The sequence below is a fragment of the Erythrolamprus reginae genome, chromosome 9, assembly GCF_031021105.1.
Source record: "Erythrolamprus reginae isolate rEryReg1 chromosome 9, rEryReg1.hap1, whole genome shotgun sequence".
Taxonomy (NCBI): Eukaryota; Metazoa; Chordata; class Lepidosauria; order Squamata; family Dipsadidae; genus Erythrolamprus; species Erythrolamprus reginae.
This window is the reverse complement of record NC_091958.1, coordinates 32,369,788-32,393,653: the sequence shown is the minus strand read 5'-3', so window position 1 is coordinate 32,393,653 and position 23,866 is coordinate 32,369,788. Positions and strand designations below refer to the sequence as shown.

The window sequence follows — 23,866 nt, the reverse complement described above, 5'->3', positions numbered from 1 at the left end:
TCCGGGGACTGCGGGTGGCTACGGCGCCGAAAGGAAAAAGAAGTTGCTGAGCGTCCCTTCATCGTAAACCCGACGGGAGGCGATGCCGCAAGACCCTGTCTCCTCGAGCGCTCCCTTGCCTCCAAACTCCCGCCTGTGAAGAGAAACCAAAGGGGGAAATAAAAAAACAAGGCGTCGGGCGAGCGCCAACCAATTCCGGAGCTCCCTCGCCGGCTTCATCGACGCGCTGCTGTTGCTGCTGTCACTGCCGCCTGAGGCAGCGGCACTCGAATCTGGCATGGTGGAAAATCTGGAGGCAGGCAAAGATTTTCCACCACGCCAGATTTGAGTGCCGCCGCCTCAGGCGGCAGCGACAGCAGCAACAGCAGCGCGTCGATGAAGCCGGCGAGGGAGCTCCGGAATCGGTTGGCGCTCGCCCGACGCCTTGTTTTTTTATTTCCCCCTTTGGTTTCTCTTCACAGGCGGGAGTTCGGGGAGCTTTCGGCCGGCAAGGGAGCGCTTGAGGAGACAGCGTCTTGCGGCATCGCCTCCCGTCGGGTTTACGACGAAGGGACGCTCAGCAACTTCTTTTTCCTTTCGGCGCCGTAGCCACCCGCAGTCCCCGGAGCCGAAAGTGAGCGCGGGTCCGCTCCCCCCCTCTCCTCAATCCCGCTCCCCGCCTCCTCCCGCCCGCGGCTGTGGCACCCGTGTTAAGCAGCAGCTTTCGCTGGGTGGCTGCTGCGTATGAATGACTTCGGCACCGAATGGGCACAGTATCCGGCGTATAAGACGACCCCCCACTTTGGAAAAGATTTTCAGGGGTTAAAAAGTCATCTTATACGCCGGAAAATACGGTAGTTTTGCCTGCAAACAATGTACAATTTTACTAAATTTGGTGTGGAATTAGTTTGAACATTTCTGAACATATTGAAAATTGAACTGATGCTTATTTTGCTCATAAAAGGGCCATGCCCCCCCTCGTTTTTTCAAGCATGTCACTTTATAAATTTTTCTAGGCCCCTAATTCCAAATATTTTCAATAACTTTGGCATTGAATTACCGGTTTGAACATTTCTGAAGATAGTGAAATGAAAATTGAACTTGAAACATTGATGCTTATTTGTTTATTTTGCACATAAAAGTCCCCCCACTGTGTTCAATTGTTTCAATTTATATGAAAATTATGCTGTTAATTTCAAAATTACATACTTGTTTTTAGTAAAATGGATTTATTTCATAAAATTAGTTGTCTGGCTATCACGTGCTTGCTTTTCAAAAGGATATTCCCAATATTTCTAGCCAAATCTATATAAAAAGTGAAAATAATGGCACACAGCAAGGCCGAGGGGGGGGGTGGCCCTTTTGTGAGCAAAATAAACAAATAAGCATCATTTTTTTTCAGTTCATTTCTATTTTTCTTATGATCAGGAATGTTCAATTTAGTATATCAAAACTTTTGGGGGGGAATTCCTTAGAGATTTGAAGCCTAAAAAAATATAAACTGACACGAAATGCTCAAAAAATGGGGGGGGGGGCGCTTTTGGATCAAAATAAATATATAAGCATCAATTTTTCAGTTCAATTTTCATATCATTGTGTTCAGAAATGTTAAAACTAGTTTCCCAGTGAAAATAGTTTTCCAAAAGACCAAATTTAAGTACCTAAAAAAATATTTTTGGTCCAGGTCGTATATGACCCGAAACAGACTCAACGCGAGGTTTTTTGGCCAGAAAAACGTTAGCCCCCACCCCCAAAAAATATTTTTATGATGATCAGCAATGTTAAATTTAGTAAATCAATGCCTAAGATATTCAAAATATTTCGGATTTGGAGCCTAAAAATTTTTTTAAAGTGAAAATGGTTACAAGCAGCCGGGGGTGGGGTGGGGGGGTTGTTATTTCTGATTTTAGAAACCCAATAAGCATAATTTTTTTCAGTTCATTTATATTTTTCTTATGATCAGGAATGTTCAAACTAGTAATCCCACACCAAATTTAGTAAAATTTTGCAGGCTAAACTATAAATTGAAAAAAAAAATCACAAAAAGGGGGGATGGGCTTTTATGAACAAAATAAACCAATAAGCATAATTTTTTTATTTCAATTTTCATTTCATTGTGTACAGAAATGTTCAACCTAGTTTCCAAGAGAAAGAAGTTTTCAAATTGACCAAATATAAGCACTTAAAATAAAGAATTTTCTGTTTGAGTCACACAGACTCGAAAACAGAACAAGTGTGACTTTTTTTGCACAGCAAAAACTAACACCCCCCAAAAAAAATTCTCATAGAGAACCCCTGAAATGATGAAAAGTCATGAAATTTCAAGTTTCAGAAATGCAGGGAAAAGTTTTTACAGGGTCTCAAACTTCGATTTTGAGTCTCACAGACTCAAAACATAACAGCAGGGTTAAGGCATGTTTATTCATAACAGAAGATGAGTGTGTCAATAGGGAACTCCCATTTGTTTGTTTTTTTGTTTGTCAGGTACATATTGGAAGTATACAAAGAAATAGCATTGTTTATATGCATGATATTGGTACTAATAGGAGAGAAACTTAGGACAGTAGGCACGCTGGTGCACTTATGCTTGGAGAAATTTATTGTTGGTTTGTATAAATCTAAGGTTCCTTTCAAACTGAGTGGCCACAAGCAATCTAAAAGTTCTTAGAAGTTCTTGATTGGGCCATGTAAAACTTTTCAGAAGCTGTACAGCCCAGTATTATCACCATTTTGCCCCAAAGATGCTTTTTTCAGGACATTTTAGAGGGTTGTCTTCAATGACCCTCTAAAATGATGCAAATGACCAGCTGTCTGCAGGGAATATAAATCCGCCCATTCCCCACTACCCCATCAGAGTTGAAGAAGCTTCTTGGATGAGAAGCGAAGAAAAGAAAGAAAAAACAAGGAAATTCAATTGCCTCCTTAAAAAAGCAGCTTTAGGACAACCATGATCTGGAGGACTGAGAATCTCGATAGACTTGCTGTTTTGAAAATCGCAATGCCTTCCACCCGAGCTCCCATCCGTCATATCTTAACTCTGAGCAGTGAAGCATCCTTAGAGCTGCCTGCTAACGTCAAGAGGAAGCCTCTCCTCCTTCAGCAGAGAGTTTGGAAGCCTGGGGAAAACTCAGCTACCCATTACGTGTGCAGCCCCTTTGGCATTGGCTAGGTTGGCTTTACTTTGCAGACACCCTATTGCTTTACCCCTCTTCTCTTCCCCCAGCTGGTGCTTGGTCCCAGCGGAGTGCTACAGGGCATCCGTCCAGGGAAATGCTACGTGGACATGTCAACCGTGGATGCAGACACTGTTACGGAATTGGCTCAGGTAATGGTGCTGGTGTGCCTGCGATAATATGTGAGAAGGACCTTGGGGGGTGAGGGGAAGAGGAGGAATGGGCTTGAGCAGCTGGTAAATTTGGAAGAGACACAGAGCGGAGACTACTGGGGGGGGGGGCGGCTTTGCATGGGAAAACATTTTTCAGACTTGTTCAGCACTAGGTAATGCATGGTGATCTTTAAGTACAGTGATTCTACGTCCTTTATTATAGAAAACATATCACTCAGATTTGATTTTCCAAAGAGGGGGGAGTGTTTTTGTATTTTCCTTTGTAAAACCAAATTATATTTTTTTCCACGTTTTTGAATTGCCCAGTTGTCTCCGAGAAAGACATGAGAAATCTCTGAGCTTGGCCGTTTCCTTGCAGATGTGTCATTACTCAAACCAGGCAACAACAACAACAACAACAATAATAATAATAATAATAATAATAATTTATTAGATTTGTGTGCCGCCCCTCTCCACACTTATCACCAGCACTGATGATGTTGCCCAGTTTGAGCAATGAAGCAATGAAGCGTCTGCAAGAAGACAGCCAAGCTCGAGGAACAGATCTCTCATTTCAACCCTGAGTTACAAATGTTGTGCTTTATTGGTAGAAATCAGACAAGAAGGGTAAGGACCTGTCTGGATCACAAATTAAAAACTCAGAGGAGAAGCTTTTCTCCTGTGCGCTGCTTGGAGAGTCCAAGCATGGCTTAACTTCTTGTCTGTTAGCCAGGGACTGAGTAACAAATATCGGGCCACGCCTCCTCAGCCCCTACTGAGTCAGTTGTTTTACTCAGCCGAACCAAGAGGGATGCAAAATATATTTATCTACGCAAGAACTTTCCCTTGGCCCTCCAATTTTACAGGTCTTACTGATTTCTATTTCCTGGGGAAGGGGTTTGTGCCTGGGAAGCCTCCCCGCTGCCCTGAGATTTGTATTACTGCGTTGAATGTGTTTGGGGCTCTTATTGCATTTGGGTGGGCTTGTCTGGGGTTCTGGTGAGGCTCCAGAGCGAATTACAAATGCCGGTCAGCTGTGAGTCGGGTCTCTCACTCACAAGATTTTGGCAAATTTTCGGCTTGTGGAATTTGAGGAGGCTTCTGGAATGCTTGTCTGGATTCCCAGCGGGCTCCAGAGAAGTGCGACAAGCTGTTCCTTTGTGAGCCGGAGCTCCCATTCCCAGGAATATCCTTTCTGTTTACTTAATGTTGCACTCCAGGGAAGAGCTGGTGGGGTGGGGGGCAGAGTCCCCTAGTCTCCAACTTTGTCTGAAATGGCAGCCTCTGTCTTGCGATCCGGCAGGGCTTGTGAGTCAAGCCACAGTCTTTGGCGATGGGGCAAATTATCTTGACCACACGATTAAGCAAGGAGATGGCAGCCAGGGTCTTGGGGCTGGGCAGGCTCGCTCGCCAGGAGGCTGTTTTTGGGCTACGTGTAGTTGGTGGCTCATTGAACCGGTGCTCCTTGGTCGCCATTGCTGGGGTTGGTTGCATGTGCATGTCCTAGCCCTTGAGCCACTCGCTGGAGTTGGATCTGATAGCAAACGGTTTGCCTTGCTCCTCCCTTCCCCTTCCACTTGCTGGTGTTTTGGGATCGTTTTGCAAACCTCCTCTGGGTGATACCCTCTCACTCCTGAGTGCAGATTTCCATTACAGGCTGCACAGATACAGCTAGATCGCAGAGATTACGGGGGATCTGGTGAACTCTTTTATCTCTCTCTTTTATCTTGTTTCTGACCGGATAAAGCAAAAAAGAAAAAGGGGCAGATCTGCTAAGAAGAAAGGCCCTCCTCCTAGAGACCGGGAGTCCTCCAAATCTGGCCATAAGTCTCATAGATCTGATGAGGGGACCCTTGGGCAAAGTAAGACGCAGAAAGACTCTGCTAAAAGCATTCTTTTTTAAAATCCCAGGGTGGCGCAGTGGTTAGAGTGCAGCACTGCAGGCTACTTCAGCTGACTGCTAGCTGTAGTTCAGCAGTTCAAATTAGTTTAGTTTAATCAGATTTGTATGCCGCCCCTCTCCGCAGACTCGGGGCGGCTCACAGCAATAGCAATACAATGTACGACAAATCCAATATTTAAATTACTTTAAAAAAACACCACAAATTAAAACCAATCATACACACTAGCGTACCATGCATAAATTTTATAAGCCTAGGGGAAGGAACATGTCAATTCCCCCATGCCTGACGACAGAGGTGGGTTTTAAGGAGCTTACGAAAGGCTAGGAGGGTGGGGGCAACTCTGATATCTGGGGGAAGTTGGTTCCAAAGGGTCGGGGCCGCCACAGAGAAGGCTCTTCCCCTGGGTCCCGCCAAACGACATTGTTTAGTTGACAGGACCCGGAGAAGGCCAACTCTGTGGGACCTAACTAGTCGCTGGGATTCATGCGGCAGAAGGCGGTCCCGGAGATATTCTGGTCCAGTGCCATGAAGGGCTTTATAGGTCATAACCAACACTTTGAATTGTGACCGGAAACTGATCGGCAACCAATGCAGACTGCGGAGTGTTGGTGTGACATGGGCAAATTTAGGAAAGCCCATGATAGCTCTCGCAGCTGCATTCTGCACGATCTGAAGTTTCCGAACACTTTTCAAAGGTAGCCCCATGTAGAGAGCATTACAGTAGTCGAGCCTTTAGGTGATGAGGGCATGAGTGATTGTGAGCAGTGACTCCCGGTCCAAATAGGGCCGCAACTGGTGCACCAGGCGAACCTGGGCAAACGCCCCCCTCGCCACAGCTGAAAGATGTTTCTCTAATGTGAGCTGTGGATCGAGGAGGACGCCCAAGTTGCGAACCCTCTCTGAGGGGGTTAGTGACTCCCCCCCCAGGGTGATGGATGGACAGATGGAGTTGTCCTTGGGAGGCAAAACCCACAGCCACTCTGTCTTATCCGGGTTGAGCTTCAGTCTGTTGACACCCATCCAGACCCCAACAGCCTCCAGGCACCGGCACATCACTTCCACTGCTTCGCTGACTGGACAAGGGGTGGAGATGTAAAGCTGGGTATCATCTGCATACTGATGATACCTCACCCCATGCCCTTGGATGATCTCACCCAGCGGTTTCATGTAGATATTAAATAGTAGGGGGGAGAGGACCGACCCCTGAGGCACCCCACAAGGGAGTAACCTAGAGGTCGACCTCTGACCCCCCACTAACACCGACTGCGACCGACCAGAGAGGTAGGAGGAGAACCACTGAAGGACAGTGCCTCCCACTCCCAACCCCTCCAGCCAGCACAGAAGGATACCATGGTCAATGGTATCGAAAGCCGCTGAGAGGTCAAGAAGCACCAGGACAGAGGATAAACCCCTGTCCCGGGCCCGCCAGAGATCATCCATCAGCGCGACCAAAGCGGTTTCCATGCTGTAGCCGGGCCTGAATCCTGACTGCTGAGGACCTAGATAATCGGCTTCTTCCAAGGACCGCTGGAGCTGGAGTGCCACCACCTTCTCAACAACCTTCCCTATGAAGGGAAGGTTGGAGACTGGTCGATAGTTATTGAGAATGGCTGGGTCCAGGGAAGGCTTCTTGAGGAGGGGGCGCACGTGCCTCCTTGTAGGGATCCGGGAAGGACCCCCTCCCCAAAGAAGTGTTGATAATCTCCTGGACCCAGCTCCGTGTCACCTCCCTGCTGGCCGAAACCAGCCAGGAGGGACACGGATCCAGTAAACAGGTGGCAGAACTCACAGCTCCAATGGCCTTGTCCACTTCATCAGGTGTCACCAGATCAAACTCTTCCCAGACAGGTGGACAAGTACGTGCCCCAGTCACCTCAACTGACTCGTTGTCAGTCGACTCTGTATTCCAATTAGAGTCGAGGTCCGCTCGGATCCGAGCGATTTTATCAGCGAAAAACGTGTTAAAGTCCTCGGCACTACTCTGTAAGGGCTCCCCAACTCCCCCCTGATTAAGAAGGGAGCGGGTCACCCTAAACAGAGCGGCCGGGCGGGATTCCGCTGATGCAATCAAGGCGGAATGATACGCGCATCTTGCCGCCTTGAGCGCCACTTTGTAAGTCTTAATATGTGCTCTTACAAGTGTTCGATCGGATTCGGACTTACTCTTCCTCCATCGCTTCTCTAGACGTCTCTTCTGGCGTTTCAACTCCCGGAGCTCCTCGTTGAACCATGGAGCTCTACGGGGTCTAGTGCCGCGGAGAGGTCGCAACGGCACAATTCGGTTAAGAGCCTCCGCTGCAGCCTTGTTCCAGGCCTCAGCCAGAGACTCTGCCGAACTGTGTACGAGTGTATCTGGAATAACCCCAAGCGCCTTCTGAAAGCCCTCTGGATCCATCAGGCGTCTGGGGCGGAACAGCTTAATCGGTTCCGCCTCCCTGCGGGGAAGGATTAGAGCCAGGAAGTCAAGCCGCAGTAGAAAATGGTCCGACCATGACAAAGGCAACACTTCTAAGCCCCTTAGTCTCAGACCATTACTCAGTTGCTCAGAGAGGAATACCATGTCGGGTGCATGCCCCCCCTCGTGAGTCGGACCCTGTACTACTTGGGTCAGGTCCATGGCTGTCATGGTGGCCATGAACTCCTGTGCCAGTCCAGAGATTTCACCGAGCGACGGCAGGTTAAAGTCCCCCAAGACAATAAGTCTGGGGAACCCCACCACCAACCCGGCTACCTCCTCGAGTAGCACAGGCAGGGCTTGTGACACGCAGCTGGGAGGCAGGTACGTGAGAAACAAGCCCACCTGGACCCCTAAGTCCAACTTCACCAGGAGGGACTCGCAGCCTGCAATCTCTGGAATCTCACCACTGGCTCCAGGTTGACTTAGCCTTCCATCCTTCCAAGGTGGGTCAAATGAGGACCCATATTGTCGGGGACAAGAAGCCAACTCTATAAACCACTTAGAGAGGGCTGTAAAAGCACACCTTAAAAAAGCTTTCGAGAGTCTTCAGTGGCATTATCTCATAAATCAAATCGAATATATGAATTTCGGCTCCAAATTTTTCAACTTAATCAAAACCATCTACAGTACTCAATCCGCTAAAATTCTTTTTAATAACGACATTACAGATACAATTTCTATAACAAAAGGTGTGCGGCAAGGATGTCCTTTGGCCCCACTCATTTTTATTCTGGCTATAGAAACATTTTTGAAAACCATAAGAAATAATACACAAATTCAGGGCATCACGATTAAAAAAGAACAGTATAAACTACAAGCTTTTGCGGACGATATTGTATTTATCCTTCAAGATCCAATACAAACAGCACTTTATGCGGTGAAATAGATAAATTTGGTGAAATATCTGGTCTGCAAATTAACAAGAATAAAACCCAAATTTTAACCAAAAATATGATACCAAAAGATGTACTCTCCTTGGAAGAATTAATTAGAATCAAAATTACCAAAAAAATTAAATACTTAGGAATATGGATGACCTCAAATTATGCTACCATTAAAAAAGACAATTATGAGCAGCTGCTCAAAGAAACACAAAAAGATTTCAATAGATGGTCGAAACTAAACCTATCCCTTATGGGGAAAATATTTGCCATAAAATCAAACATTCTTCCAAGGTTTCTTTATTTATTTCAAGTTGCCCCAATAAATTTAAAAAAATCTTTTTTCAATTCTTTACACAAATAAATAAAGAAATTCATTTGGACAAAGAAAAAGGCCAAAATAAAACTGAAAAACCTTCAAGACCATAGATCTAAGGGCGGACTCGGACTCCCTGATTTCTTCATATACTATCAAGCCACAATCCTATCAATGATAAAAGATTGGATCACTCTCAAGAATACAAGACTCCTAACTCTAGAAGGTTTCGATCTTCTTGCTGGGTGGCACGCATTTTTAACAATGGACTACCACAAAATACCTAATTATTTTAAAAATCATTATTTACGCAAAACTTTAATAACAATCTGGTTTACGATTAAGAAAAATTATTATATTTCAATACCAAAATGGACATCTCCGAATGAATTATTAACTTTCCCTAACCTTTTCTCCCACACCAAAATTTTGAGATACCAACAATTACTTGATAAATCAGATGCTCTCATATTAAAACAACAATTGAATGACCAAGGAATAAACATAGATTGGCTATCATACTTACAAATTAAATCAAAATATGAACAATTCGGATTCCAAAACGATAATGTGATAGATACAATTCTTTTCGGCCCTCCAACAAAAATGATCTCCAAATTATATAACTACTTATTAACACAAGAAAATTGTGAAGAACAAGTGAAAGGCTGTATGATAGCCTGGGCTCAAAATTTTGGATATACGATCAATTTAATCGAATGGGAGAAAACCTGGACATTAAATTACAAAATGACAACAGCAATGTCCTCTAAAGAGAATCAAATAAAAATGTTTTATCGATGGCATTTGCCCCCAGCAAGAATATCTAAAATGTTCCCCAATTTTTCACCCACCTAATTGGAAATGTAAAATAAAACCGGGAACATATTACCATACATGGTGGACATGCCCACTTGCGGAAAAATACTGGACAACTATTAAAAACTTAATTGATCAAGTCATGTCAATTAAATTACCATTCAAACCCGAGCTTTACCTTCTAGATATATTCAGGCAAAACTTCACTAAACCACAAAAATATCTTATTTTACAAATCCTAACAGCAGCAAGAATATGGAATAAGGAGATCGCTGACCATTTCAATAGCTACTTCTGTTCAGTTTTCTCAAAGGACACCTTACAAAATAATACTATAGAGGGATATAGCATTGCTTCCAGCTGTACGGATTCAGCTCCAGTGATCTTAGAAGCCGATGTCTTAGAAGAACTTGAAAGATTAAAGATAAATAAGGCAATGGGTCCAGATGGCATCCATCCCAGAGTTCTTAAAGAACTCAGATCTGTCATTGCTACCCCCCTGACTGATTTGTTTAACCAATCCCTGTTAACAGGAGATGTTCCTGAGGATTGGAGAATGGCCAGTGTTGTGCCTATCCACAAGAAGGGCAGTAGAGAAGAAGCTGGAAACTACAGGCCAGTTAGCTTGACATCAGTTGTAGTTAAAATGATGGCGACTCTACTCAAAAAGAGGATAAATCAGCATCTAAAAAACAATAACTTATTGGACCCAAATCAGCATGGCTTTACTGAAGGCAAATCGTGTCAGACTAATCTCATTGAGTTCTTTGACTATGTCACAAAGGTGTTGGATCAAGGTGGTGCCGTGGATATTGCCTATCTGGACTTCAGCAAAGCCTTTGATACGGTTCCACATAAAGAGCTGATAGATAAATTAGTGAAGATTGGACTTAATCCCTGGATAGTTCAGTGGATTTCAAGCTGGCTGAAGCATAGACATCAGAGAGTTATTGTTAATGGCGAGTATTCTGAGCAGAGACAGGTTACAAGCGGTGTGCCACAAGGGTCTGTTCTGGGTCCTATTCTTTTTAATATGTTTGTGAGTGACATAGGGGAAGGTTTGGTAGGGAAGGTTTGCCTATTTGCCGATGACTCTAAAGTGTGCAATAGGGTTGATATTCCTGGAGGGGTCTGTAATATGGTAAATGATTTAGCGTTACTAGATAAATGGTCAAAGCAATGGAAACTGCAGTTTAATGTTTCCAAATGTAAAATAATGCATTTGGGGAAAAGGAATCCTAAATCTGAGTATTGCATTGGCAGTTCTGTGTTAGCAAAAACTTCAGAAGAGAAGGATTTAGGGGTAGTGATTTCTGACAGTCTCAAAATGGGTGAGCAGTGTGGTCGGGCAGTAGGAAAGGCAAGTAGGATGCTTGGCTGCATAGCTAGAGGTATAACAAGCAGGAAGAGGGAGATTGTGATCCCCTTATATAGAGCGCTGGTGAGACCACATTTGGAGTACTGTGTTCAGTTCTGGAGACCTCACCTACAAAAAGATATTGACAAAATTGAACGGGTCCAAAGACGGGCTACAAGAATGGTGGAAGGTCTGAAGTATAAAACGTATCGGGAAAGACTTAATGAACTCAATCTGTATAGTCTGGAAGACAGAAGGAAAAGGGGGGACATGATCGAAACATTTAAATATGTTAAAGGGTTAAATAGGGTTCAGGAGGGAAGTGTTTTTAACAGGAAAGTGAACACAAGAACAAGGGGACACAATCTGAAGTTAGTTGGGGGAAAGATCAAAGGCAACATGAGAAAGTATTATTTTACTGAAAGAGTAGTAGATCCTTGGAACAAACTTCCAGCAGACGTGGTAGATAAATCCACAGTAACCGAATTTAAACATGCCTGGGATAAACATATATCCATTGTAAGATAAAATACAGGAAATAGTAAAAGGGCAGACTAGATGGACCATGGGGTCTTTTTCTGCCGTCAGTCTTCTATGTTTCTATGTTTCTAATATCGTTTGCCCTCTTTTGGAAACGAGACCAAATACCTTCATTACTGGTAGTAATTACAAAAATCATAGAGTGTGCCGAAATGTCAAACACAAAACAAAAAAGACTCAGAATATTATGAAATATGGGAAAATTGGTACAAATGGGTTTCACAAAAAAAATACCAAAATTATATATTATAAAACTACTATTTTATCAAACCATTAACTATATTCTACTTTCGAACGTTTTAACTAAATTTAAACCAATTAAAAGACTGAGCGCCAAAACCCAATCAATTTGCAACAAAATTTATATCATATCTCTTTTTATCTGTCTTTAAACTGATTCAATACATATTACATAACATATTATTACTAATATTCACTAACATATAGAATACATTTACTATACTATTCACATACTCCTCATACTACTTTTCTACAAAAGTCGTCCCTGAAAACGTCTGCGTTATACGCAGATCTTTCTCTTCTTCTCTTTACTCTTTCCTTTCTATTATTTATCCTTTTCCTTTCCCCCTCTTCTTACTTTTCAAATTTAGAAAATATTTCCATTAATTTGCTATTAGCTAATATATATTAACAGGAGATGTAACATTTATTACTATAACCTAAGGAAATCTTTGATATTCTCTATTTACTGTTTATTTATAATGTTTAAGAAATATAACATCCCTGTCAAGAATTATATGTATCACAACTTATACCTTATACTATATAATTGTACTGCTTACCTCAACTGCTCGACTTTGTACCTTGATTCCCCACCCTTTTCTACCCCTCCCTTTTTTTCTTTTCTGTACATTCCTTCCTACTACCCCTACCCCTCCCCTGTTTCCCTTTTTCTTTTTTTTACTATACAGTATTTACAAATAAAGTATTTTTTTTAAAAAAAAAGCACAATGAAGCGGTATATGTCTAAATGCTATTGCTATTGTTAATCTGCTGCTGCTGAAGATAGAAACAGAGATGCCTGAAATCCCTTGAAAAATATATTTCAAAAGCGTGTCAGCAACCTGCCACTGAAAGATCTTTGCCTCCTGTGCGGGAGGAGAAACCTACCCTTAGAAGGGGGTCTCCTGAAAATGCTGATTCTATGAGAGAATTATTGTCTCCAGATGTTGGAACTGAAGCTCCCATCCTGGAAGCAGCAGTTAGCAGGTCTCCAGCTAGGTCTTTAGCTGGCATGAGGGCTACTGAATCGGATCAGCCTCGTCCAGTGACCAGATCTGCCCCATCTGCTACCTTTACCCCCAACTGCAGTGGGCCTCAGGGCTGGGGGATCCCAGGCTACCCCAGGATATTAGGGATCTTCTTGCATTTGCCATTTCGCAGGGAGTTACTGTACTGCAGAATTGCAAAACGGGTTTCTCACCTGAACTCCAGGAGCAATCTGCCTGGATGTCTCAACATGGTCATTGTTCTCACTGCTCATCCATTCGCAGCAAACACTCTAGTATTGCAGAGAACAATTTAGTAGACCAGGACCTCTCTGAAGATGAGGGCCTTACTCCTGACCAGCCTTCCTATTCTGGTCTCTTTAAACTGGCCTTGTTTAAATCTCTCTTAACACAAAGCCAAAAGGAAGTCAGGAATGGGATTATCTGACGTTTCTTTAGACTGGACCTGAGGCTTGATTCCAGAGAGGGTGTTTTTTCTGAACCAGTTCTGGAAAGAGACTGTCCCAGTGCCCACGATGTTTCTGTACATTAACGTCAGTGGAGTCAGCCTGCTTCACAAAATGCGCCCAGCATCATGGGCCCCGTAGGCATCCATTGAGGACATTTGCAGGGTGGCGAGCTGGACAACTCCATTGCTTCGGCAGAAGTTTTGTTTGGTAGGAGAGTTCTGCAGAGGGTTCATTCCACCTCAGGGACCCTGGACCAGATCTCTTCCCGCCCTTGAGACCTATGCTTGGATCCATCCCATGCTTGGACACTCCAAGCAGCACACAGGGGAATGAATGTTGTCTTTCTATGTGCCCTGTGGGAGTGTCCAACCCATCTTGTGGCCGTTCTGGTCCAGGTTATGGTCTTTGGATTTACATTTGGCTACCTAAAAGTCCACGTCGTTGTAAAACAACTGGCTTGGACACTCCTGCAGCGCACATTAAAGGAACGTTCTGGTAAGACAACATTCTGTTCCTTCAGACTTTAAATATTCTGCTAATGTAGCTTTACGGTAAAGGAACATTAGCTCATCTAGTTGTTTTTTCTGGGCTGCCTGGGAGGCATGACTGTCGGCTTGCTCGAATGGCTTTTGAAATATTTAACGAGCCTGGTGTACAAAAGGGCATGCTAATCATAACCCCAGAGAGAGAGAGAAAGAGACACTATTCTTTTTATTTTAAATGATAAGTGAAACTGGCTGAACCACCTTTCTCAATTGTTCCAGGTTTTAGCGTTTTTTTTAATAGTCCCTTACAAACAAAACGTGTGCATGAAGACTTGTGTGGTTATTATTGATTGATTTTTTGAATAAGTTTTTATTTTTTACAAACACACCAAATCAATGTGATAACAGTGTGGCACAGGCAGTTATACATTCTAATACAAATAAAACTAGTAAAATTAATCATAATTATCTTCAATCAATTTATATATTTCTAATAATGATATACAATTATAATGTTGCAATCTGTCATTATTCAATTATCCTGTTTTCTCTTATTATTCTGTTTTGCTATATAAGTGTATACACTAACATTCCCCCCTTCTCTTATTTCTATCACTTATTCTAACTTTTAATCATATCACCTTTTACTAAAAAGAAACATTTTCTTCCTATCCTACCTAAATTCTAGTCATGTCACCTACCTAAAAAAAAAATAGAATGAAAAGGAAAAATCAAATCGAAACAACAACAAAAAATCATCTTTCCAACGTTTATTGTCTGCTTCAATACTTTAATAGCTATGCTTTTCTTTTTAAACTTGTCTCCTAAATTCCCCTTGGATCTCTATATTAGAATCAGCTTCTTGGCTATTCAATCTAGGCATTTCTCCCACATCTACCCTCTTTCACTGCCTGACTTGTATATGTGTGAATATTATTGATTGGTTTTGAACGCTCACAGTTTCCCCCAATTGCAAAACATTCTAAACAGATTGTAGCCATTCACAAAATCAAAGTGCATTATCTTAAAATGCAGAAAATGAACATCCCTGCTGAGAATCAAAGGCTTTCGGGTAGGAAGGAAGGGATACAGTGTCTTGCTGAAACAAAATACCGCCTTGATTTGTTGACAGATTGTTAAAAATATGTTAATTTTAATATTACTTGGAGGGGAGGATCAGAGTTTCATAGAGTGAAAGCCTACGGAAAAGGCCTTTGTGTGTACATAGATGCCTATCGTATATCTCTTTACTGCTTTTAGAAGTTGGAACATTAAATTTTCACATATAGTAATTATAATTTCTCTCAAGTAGCATTCAACATGCTGGCATTTATTTTTTTTTTGCTGCTAGAATCTTTTAGGCTTCCTATCATCACAGAAAGTTTAATGTTTGGATAATACAAGTAGTCCTCACTTAAAAATGCTAATTTGTACTGGAAACTGTTGTTATGTGTGATGGTTATAAAGCAAAAAAAGAAAAAGAAACATTACTGTGCTGCTTAAGCAATGGCAATTCCCATGCTCCTGTTGCTGTCAAAGACCCTTGTGAGTTGTTAAGTGAGGACCTCGTACAACCAGGACTTACTGCCAGCTTCCTGATTGACTTTGCTTGTGGGATGATGGCGGGGAAGATTGCAATTCCTGTTCATGTGACTGTGGGACACTGCAGTGTTGTAAGTATGAGGTCTACCACTGGCCTAGCACCAGCATAAATTTGATTGTTAGCTAAGCATCCCCTGTAACTGTTACCGTATTGTCTGAGTTGGTGAGGAGATTAAAACGGCTGTCTTCTCTGCTCAGAGTGGTCCACCTTCTCTTGCTTCCAGGTGATTGTCTCCAGAGGTGGTCGCTTCCTGGAAGCCCCAGTCTCAGGGAACCAACAGCTATCCAACGATGGGATGCTGGTGATATTAGCGGCTGGAGATAGAGGCTTATACGAAGACTGCAGTAGCTGTTTCCAGGCAATGGGGAAAACTTCCTTCTTCCTAGGTAGTTTCGTGAAGGGGTGCGGAGGCCAACCCTTACCTCTGGAAGGTCAAAGTGTGAAAATGTGCAGATTCATGGGATATTAATGAGTTTCTCGTGCAGGATCTTTTCTGCATTTTTTTTCTGTGTTAACTCTCAAGCGTTAAGGAGCACTTCTAACATCTGTTTTAAAGCAACTTCTTGAGCTACTAACAAAATTCTGCAAGATTAAGATAACTTCACACAACAGCCAAGTGGGTTGAAGTCACAAAGAGGGAGGAGGCACCACAATGATCTGAACAATGATCTGGAACTGTGTTTAGAAATAATATGTTCTCCCCATTTCCATGAAAATAAAATCCAGCTATTCTCAAACCTATTTATATTGCAGGGGTCCCTTGGTAGTACAAACCAGACCTGACCTTTTTTTTTTTTCTATTCTTGACATTATGGACTAACATTTGAGTAGAATACAGTTGTTATGCACACACATACACATTACGTAGCATCCTTTGAAATGGCGTGATTTATTGGGCATGTAGTATATTTTTATTTGTCGCGTTGTTGATTAATTGCATATCCCAGTATTGAGGTTCTTTGTGGATATTGGTAAATGTTTGGGCTCTCTGGTTGTGATAGACACACATACACACACCCAACACATCAAGCAAGTGACATCAAGCTGCCCCCCCCCCTCCAGCCACGACCAACACACAAACACACATGCCAGTCAAACACAACTCTGATTTGGCGTCAATGAAATGGAGTTTGACACTCCTGGTCTAACCTATTGTTGAGCAGGTATCGAGGTTTATTTTTATCCTCATCTCTTTGTAGATAATCTCTCTCTCCATCTCCCACAGGCGAAGTCGGCAATGCTGCAAAGATGATGCTGATTGTGAACATGGTCCAAGGAAGCTTCATGGCCACAATAGCAGAGGGGCTGACTTTGGCTCAGGTCACTGGTCAGTCCCAGCAGACCCTTCTGGACATCCTCAATCAAGGACAGCTGGCCAGCATCTTCCTGGATCAGAAATGCCAAAGTAAAGTTCTTCATTCCCTCCCTTCCCCACCCCTACCCCTTTTGATGTAAAAAGGTTTGTTTCTCACAGTCAGGTGTAGCCAATCCAGAATCTTCCAGTTGTTCTGACTTTGATTTGTGTCATCTTGGGATGAGAGTTGAGGGCCTAAATATCAGTGTTTCTCAACTTTGGCAGTATAAAGAGATGTGGACTTTAACTCATAGAGTTCCCATGGTGGCTGGGGAATTCTGGGAATTCTAAGGCCACACTTCTTAAAGCTGCCAAAGTTGAGAAACATGGATGCAGAGGTCAGCAAATGGCCGGCCTCTACTCTTGAGCTATCTCTTTCCTGCATGGCAGGGGTGTCAAACTGGTGACCAGTCGGCTGGCTGCGTCACGTGTCGGCCATGCCTACCCCAGCTCTGCGGAGGGGGAAAACATCGCGAAACATCATATGATGTTTGACACCCGAGCTGTATGGTTTGGGCTGTTTCTTATAGCTCCCATAGCTATACTACCCAGAGGTTTCCAAAGAGTTCCTCCTGGCCAGACATGCTTTTTAACTGATAGTAGTAAAGTGGTAGGCAGGCCCTGGGGTGCCCAAGCGCGAATCCCCCTCAGTTCACCCCCTTTAAAGTTTGTGGTTGGGATATAATAAGGGAGGTCTCTCTCCAGAGCCGTTGCCTTGAGTTCCCAAGGAAAACCATTTATCTCCTCGTGTATGTACAAACAAGACTGGAATGAAGGGCAGTAGAAAGTAAATCCATGTTTATATACCAAATTACCATATTGAAAGTGTGTAGAAGATTTTTGGGGCCAGCTAGAAAGTTTGTTAACTATTAGCATGGATAATTTGATAAAGGATTGCTCTGTGACTCAACATGGTCTTGCATGTTTAAACAGGTGCACTAGGAGTGGTGAAGGGAGAAAAGGGTTGTCAGTAGGGAAAGTGGAACATGAAAATGCAGCTGGGTTTTTCCTTCTCTAGATATCCTGCAAGGAAACTTCAAACCCGATTTCTACCTGAAATACATTCAGAAGGATCTCAGATTAGCCATTGCACTAGGCGATTCTGTTAATCATCCAACTCCCATGGCAGCTGCGGCCAATGAGGTAGGTTTCCCCCCCCCTACCCACAACTCTATGTCTGTCTTAAGGCCATGGGGGGGGGGGGGGTTGTTTCATTTTGCAAATCTTTAGAAAAGCATCTAAAGATTGGATGGAGATTGTTGTTTTTCAGTCCACATATTTGACCTTAGCTGCCTCCTGAATTAATGTTAACTGCCTCCTACTGGGATATAATGATATGTTTTCTACATTTTAATTCTACATCAACCAGACTCGCTCTGTGAAAGGGGTGGGGGGGTCTCCAAACTTGTTACCTATAATTCAGAAGGATTTTATTAACAGCCACCTGGAATGTCCTCTGGCGTAAAATAACAGATTCTCATTCAGACATTATAAGTAGTCCCGGACTGAGGACCACAGTCAAGAGCCCAACCTTTCGGTTGGCTAAGTGGGGGTCAATTAAGTTAATTTTGCCGCATTTTATGACTTTGCTTGCCACGGTGGTTAAGCGAATCACTGCATTTGTTAAATGAATCACTGTTAAGTGAATCTGGCTTCCCCATGGACTTTGCTTGCCAGAAGGTCACAAAAGGTGGCCATGTGACCAATGTTCCCTCTAATTTTTTTTCAGTGTGGGCAGAGAAGTAGAGTGTCTGGGCGGCATAGAAAAATAAATAAATAAATAAGAAAAAAAATCCCTTTTTTATTAAGAGAAATTAATAATTTTAAAAACCAAAATCCATTACTATTAAAACTAAAACAACCAGCAAAACCAAAAACATAACTATTCATAAAAACAGGTGAGGGCTGGGGGTTTTTTTCTCTGTTATTATTTAAGTGCTTTTACCATATGCTTTAAATCAAGTCACTTCTCTCTCTGTTTCTCTCTCTTTCCTGTCATTCTCTGCCTCAATCATTTTCTCATTTCTCTTTTTTTCTCCCCTTTTTCTATCATTTCTCTCTCTTCCTTCCACTCTTCTCTCTTGCTTTCTCTGTCTCTCTCTCTCTTGCTTTCTTCCTCTCTCTCACTCTCTTCCTCTCATCTCTCTCTTTTTCTTTCATGCTCTCTCACTCTCTTCCTTCCTCTCTCTCTCTCTCTCTTGCTTTCTTTTCCTCTTTTTCTCTCTCTCCCCCTCTTTCTCTTTTTCTCTCTCTCTTGTTTTCTCTCACACTCTTTCTTGTTTTCTTTCTCTCTCACTCACTCTTTCTCTTGTTCTCTCTTGCTATCTCTCTTTCTCTCCCCCCTCTTTCTCTCTCTCTTTCTCACTTTCTATCTTGCTCTGTCTGTTGCTCTCACTCTGTCTCATTCTCTCTCTGTTCTTCTCACAGCGGAGGCCGGCAAAGGTGATTTTCAATGTTGTGTGCCTCCCCATCCCCCTGCCAGCCCGCCCAGAACATTCAAAATAAGAAAAACCTTCACAGGCGAAGGCTTTTCTTATTTTGAATGTTCCAGGCGGGTTGGCAGGGGGATGGGGAGCCCGCGTGCCCAACATTGAAAATCACCTTCACCAGCCTCCGCTGTGAGAACGCCTGCCCCGCCTCTCCTGCAGCCCCCTCGCTGACAGCCCGGGATGAAAACGCTCTCAGCGAAGGAACTGCGAGAGGGGCGGGCGTTCCCGCTGTGGGAGGAGCCGCGCCCCAAGGCGGGAAGCGGAGGAGGAGAAAGAGGCGGATCGGGCGGGCGGGGGGCAGCGGCAAGAAGCCAGGGGCGCAAGGGGACTGGGGGGGCCAGGGGCGGCCATGACTCCTTGCACGCCCTTGGAAAAGGGTGCGTGGGAGGGGTGTTTTGGGGTGCAGTGCATGTGACCCAAGGAGATAACAGCTGTCATGTAGGATGGTTGCATGTCCTTGGGGGTCACACGTTTACCTGTTGTCCAGATTTTGATGGTGTGACTATAGACATTGCTACAAAGGTTATAGGTGCAAAAAACCCACTTATAAGTCACTTTCCCCAGTGCTGTGGTGATTTTGGTCACTAAGTTAATTATTTTAAGTCAAAAGTGGGATTCATTTTCCCCCCAGACCGGTTCTATGGGCATGTCTTGGTGAGTGTGGGCAAGCCACACCACACCCACAGAACTGACAAAGGTTCGGCCAGGTCTTCTTGTGCTCAACCTGGCTGCTCCTCTCCTCCTTCTCATGTTTGCTTTGTGGGAAAGAGTGAGTGAGAGGGGCAGGGTGGGTCCAGTCATTGGTGTGATTTACTGGTTCTCCAAACTACACACATAATTGTCGCCAGCGGTTCCACAGAACCTGTCCAAACAGGCTGAATTCACCTCTGTTTTAAATCAAAGACTACCTTACCAAATTGAATCTTTTAACAGCAGATTCTGGATCCCCTTTAATTTGTTCAGGTACTTTTGCTGGAAGAAAAGTTAGTAGCTGGGGTGTTTTAAGACTCGTAGGAAGCCACTGATGCTCCTTGGTGACTTGTCTTTTTTCCTCCATTGTCTCCCAACAGGTCTACAAACGGGCAAAAGCATTGGACCAGTCTGACAATGACATGTCTGCTGTGTACAGGGCCTACATTCACTAGGCTATCTTCTTCTAATTGTTAATACTATGATTAATTATAACAACGAATACTGGGTTTTAACTCTGGACCAGTCCATCTTTGTCTCTCTCTCTCATCTCCCCTTATTCCCACCACCCATTTTTCTTCCTTTCTTTTTCTTTTTAATACAAAGCAAAAACAAAAAACACCCCCACCTCTTTTTAGATCTGCCACAAGGACAGTTGCTATAGTATGCCTTCCTGTGTCAGCTAGCTGCGGCAGCAGTAGAAGAGATTGGACCACAGATCTCTTACCACCCCTTGGGAGTCATAGAATGGAATAGCGCCTCAGTTCTTATTGTATTTGTGTCCCTGGGCATTTAAGTTCTTTCCAGCTGCTGTTTCATTGATTTGCTGTGGAGATACACACACACACCTTTTGTTCTGATCTTTTTCTGCAAGGAAAAAGAACACAGGTGTGCCAGAATCCCGCCCAATTTTCAAAACCACACGGGTAAAGGGATATCCCTGACAGGACAGTTGAGAGATGGATGGCCATTTACCTGGTTGGTTTTGACAATTGGGGTGGTATTCTGGCACACCTGTATTCTTTTCCTTGCAGAAAAAGACTAGAACAAAGGAGGGTGTGGGGGTAAATTAATATAGCACCTGGCCATAGTTCTCCAACAGAAGAAGAGGGTTTCACACCCAAACCTTCTCTATGGAAACAGCTTTTGTAAATGAGAGAACCAGCCTTTTACTTAATTCCAGTTCAAAATTAGCCTCTAAAATGCAGGTTGTCTCTACAGGCTTTTAATTCCCAAATGGTTTGTCCATTTTGAACGCATCAGTAAAATGATTTGACCAGCCTGTGATTCATAGACTGGACATTCACACACACACACACACACACACACACACACACACACACAAAAAGAAGGTAGAACTAGAGTCTTCCTTCAGGTTCATCTTGGAGAATCAGCACCCTGAATGTACACATCTTTGCTCCTGTAATACTTGCAAGGATGATTTGGGTCTTGAATGTTGCCCGATAATCAGAAAAACAGATAATTTGATATAAAGAATTTGACTTCCATGTTTTTCTTTTGGAAAAAACCTGAAGATATGCATAACATGAAGTAGAAATTGTGCTTGCTAGTAATGTAATGAAAGATTCAGCAAGCTATGGACTGATACAGCTTACTTATTCTTTGCTGAAATGACAAAGTAGTTTTAAAATACAGGAATGCATCAGCATATTCCAACAAAATTGTGATGCTTTTTTTTTCAGTGTCAAAAGTCAGTATTAATCTTGACAAGCTTGTAAAACATATATCAGACAGGGAAACAATTCTGGGTTCATGCAGAGGCTTTCACATTTGCATAAACAGAGCTCAAAAACTCAGCACCCAGATTTCTAGTCCACTTAATTGTGCATTTCAGACCAATGAACTTCTCTTGCCAGTATTTAAACTTTCAAAATGCAAATGTAACAGCCATCTCTTTGAACCCTGGGTTGATCTCTAAGCAATGTGATTATCCTGGCCTATTCTGAGTCCAGGCACAGAAGACTCATAGTTTTAGTTGCTATATTACAATTTTAGTTGATATTAAAAGGATAGGCCTGACCCTACTCTGCTCTTCCCTACAGCACAAATTCCTTATATAGGTTTTCTTCTGTAGTACAGACAATCCACCTTTTAAAAAAGGACATTGGTTTTTGTCCCTGTCCAGGGGTTTTATCGGTCCCAATAGCTATCTGCCTGCTTTTTCCCCACAGTGAAGTATATCTTGCATGGAAATGAACTCCTTGTGAGTAAGTGAAGCTTTTAAGCATCTGTCAGGAATCTGGATGGGGAAGATTCAAGGTGGTTGTTCTGAAAGGCAGCAAATTATACCCAGAAACTACTCTTCCAACGGCCTTCTAAAGCAAGTATTCCAACTTTAGCTACTTTAAGACCAATGGACTTCAGCTAACAGAATTCCCCAGCCAGCATTGTTAGGAAATTGAATTCTTGGAATTGGAAGTTCATAGGTCTTAAAGTTGGATGTCTTTTTTAAAGATTATCAGGAAAGAGAAAGGGGAGATCCTTCTGCGATGTGATAAGAATCTTGCAGAACTTAATAGTTCCCGTAATATTTTACTTTGCCTCCCTAGCAAAAAAATAATAAATCCAAATGGAACTAGGAACTGCAACTACAACGTAAGAAAACTGCTGCGTCTTCCATTCAATCTCTATCTTGTGGTTTATCAGAGAGAGCAAATGCCTACTGAAGGGATGTGGTCCTTTCTGCAGCACTGCAACAGTTAGTGATGGGATGTGTGCAACAGCTCAAACACACTAACAAGAGCCTGGAACTGCTGGCTTCTCTCAGGCCTGTTTAGAAGGACACCCTCGTTTTTTTTCGTTTGCAGCCAAACAGTAGTTTATGTAAACTGGGTTTCCTGGCATCCAATTTTAGGGGTCAAAGCGTCTACCGGCTTTACATTTGCAATATATTTGCTGGTTTTAAGGTGCCATGGGACTCCTTTCCTACCCAGCCTTTCTGCTCTGGGAGCCAGTTTTGATCAGTTCTCAGTTGGGATGTCCTTGAAATGGAAATTGGCACAGTGGCGCAGGGGGAGAAGTGTTTGTTACAAGAGAATATGATGAAACTGGCTTAGTCATTGTTGTCTTAATATTGTTGACAATACTGTAAAGTTTCTTTTTTAAAAAAAAATGGGATTTCTGTTTTAGCAGTTGCTTTTTTGTTGTTGTTCCCTCCTTTTTCAAGATAAAAAGATATTTACACTTGTGGAGAGCTTGTAAGAAAAGTTGTTTCTTTTAACTTCTTCTCCTTTGATGAATGATCTATAGGTAATTAAGGTTGTGAATTTATTTTTTATTTTTGCCTTGTTTTTAATTAATGTTTTGTCATTCAGATAGGATGTGTGGTGATGATTAAATGGCAAACACAGACAAAATGATTTTTTTCTTGTGCAATTAACAAAGCTATTGGCAAAAGGAAATAAAACATTTCTTGGTAACACAATGCTATTTGTTGCTCTAAAGTATTCTTTCCTAATTGCATACTTTGCAGGAAGAATTAGAATGTGAATCTCCCACTTTCCAAACACAAAAATGGTAATAGGTGCATAAGTGAAGAGTATAAATTTAAATTTTTGGACTATCATTTGTGTATAACTTCAAGGTTAAGGGAATGGATAAAGTTCAGAAAGGATGAAGGTCATTAATACAAGTTGAAAATATACTGCAAAATTTCGATACCATCGACCATGATATCCTTCTGCGCCGGCTGGAGGGGTTGGGAGTGGGAGGCACTGTTCTCCAGTGGTTCTCCTCCTACCTCTCCGGTCGGTCGCAGTCGGTGTTTGTGGGGGGTCAGAGGTCGACCTCTAGGTTGCTCCCTTGTGGGGTACTTCATGGGTCAGTCCTCTCCCCCCTGCTATTTAATATTTACATGAAACCGCTGGGTGAGATCATCCAAGGGCATGGGGTGAGGTATCAGTATGCAGATGATACCCAGCTTTACATCTCCACCCCTTGTCCAGTC

The 23,866-nt window shown here is 42.9% G+C and overlaps 1 protein-coding gene across 6 annotated transcripts in view; it reads left to right on the top strand.

The window, feature by feature from the left end:
* Positions 1-23,344, top strand: part of GLYR1 (glyoxylate reductase 1 homolog) — a 54,001-nt gene extending 30,657 nt beyond the window's left edge. For 5 of the 6 annotated variants that reach the window (XM_070760728.1, XM_070760729.1, XM_070760727.1 and 2 more), the window contains 5 exons: positions 3,203-3,304; positions 15,590-15,752; positions 16,592-16,771; positions 17,739-17,863; positions 20,280-23,344. In XM_070760728.1, the coding sequence (XP_070616829.1) occupies positions 3,203-3,304; positions 15,590-15,752; positions 16,592-16,771; positions 17,739-17,863; positions 20,280-20,354 (645 nt within the window). In that variant the 3' untranslated portion in view covers positions 20,355-23,344. The remainder of the gene's footprint in view (positions 1-3,202; positions 3,305-15,589; positions 15,753-16,591; positions 16,772-17,738; positions 17,864-20,279) is intronic. The other variant, XM_070760724.1, reaches the window with a different exon arrangement.
* The last annotated feature ends 522 nt before the right edge of the window (positions 23,345-23,866 follow it).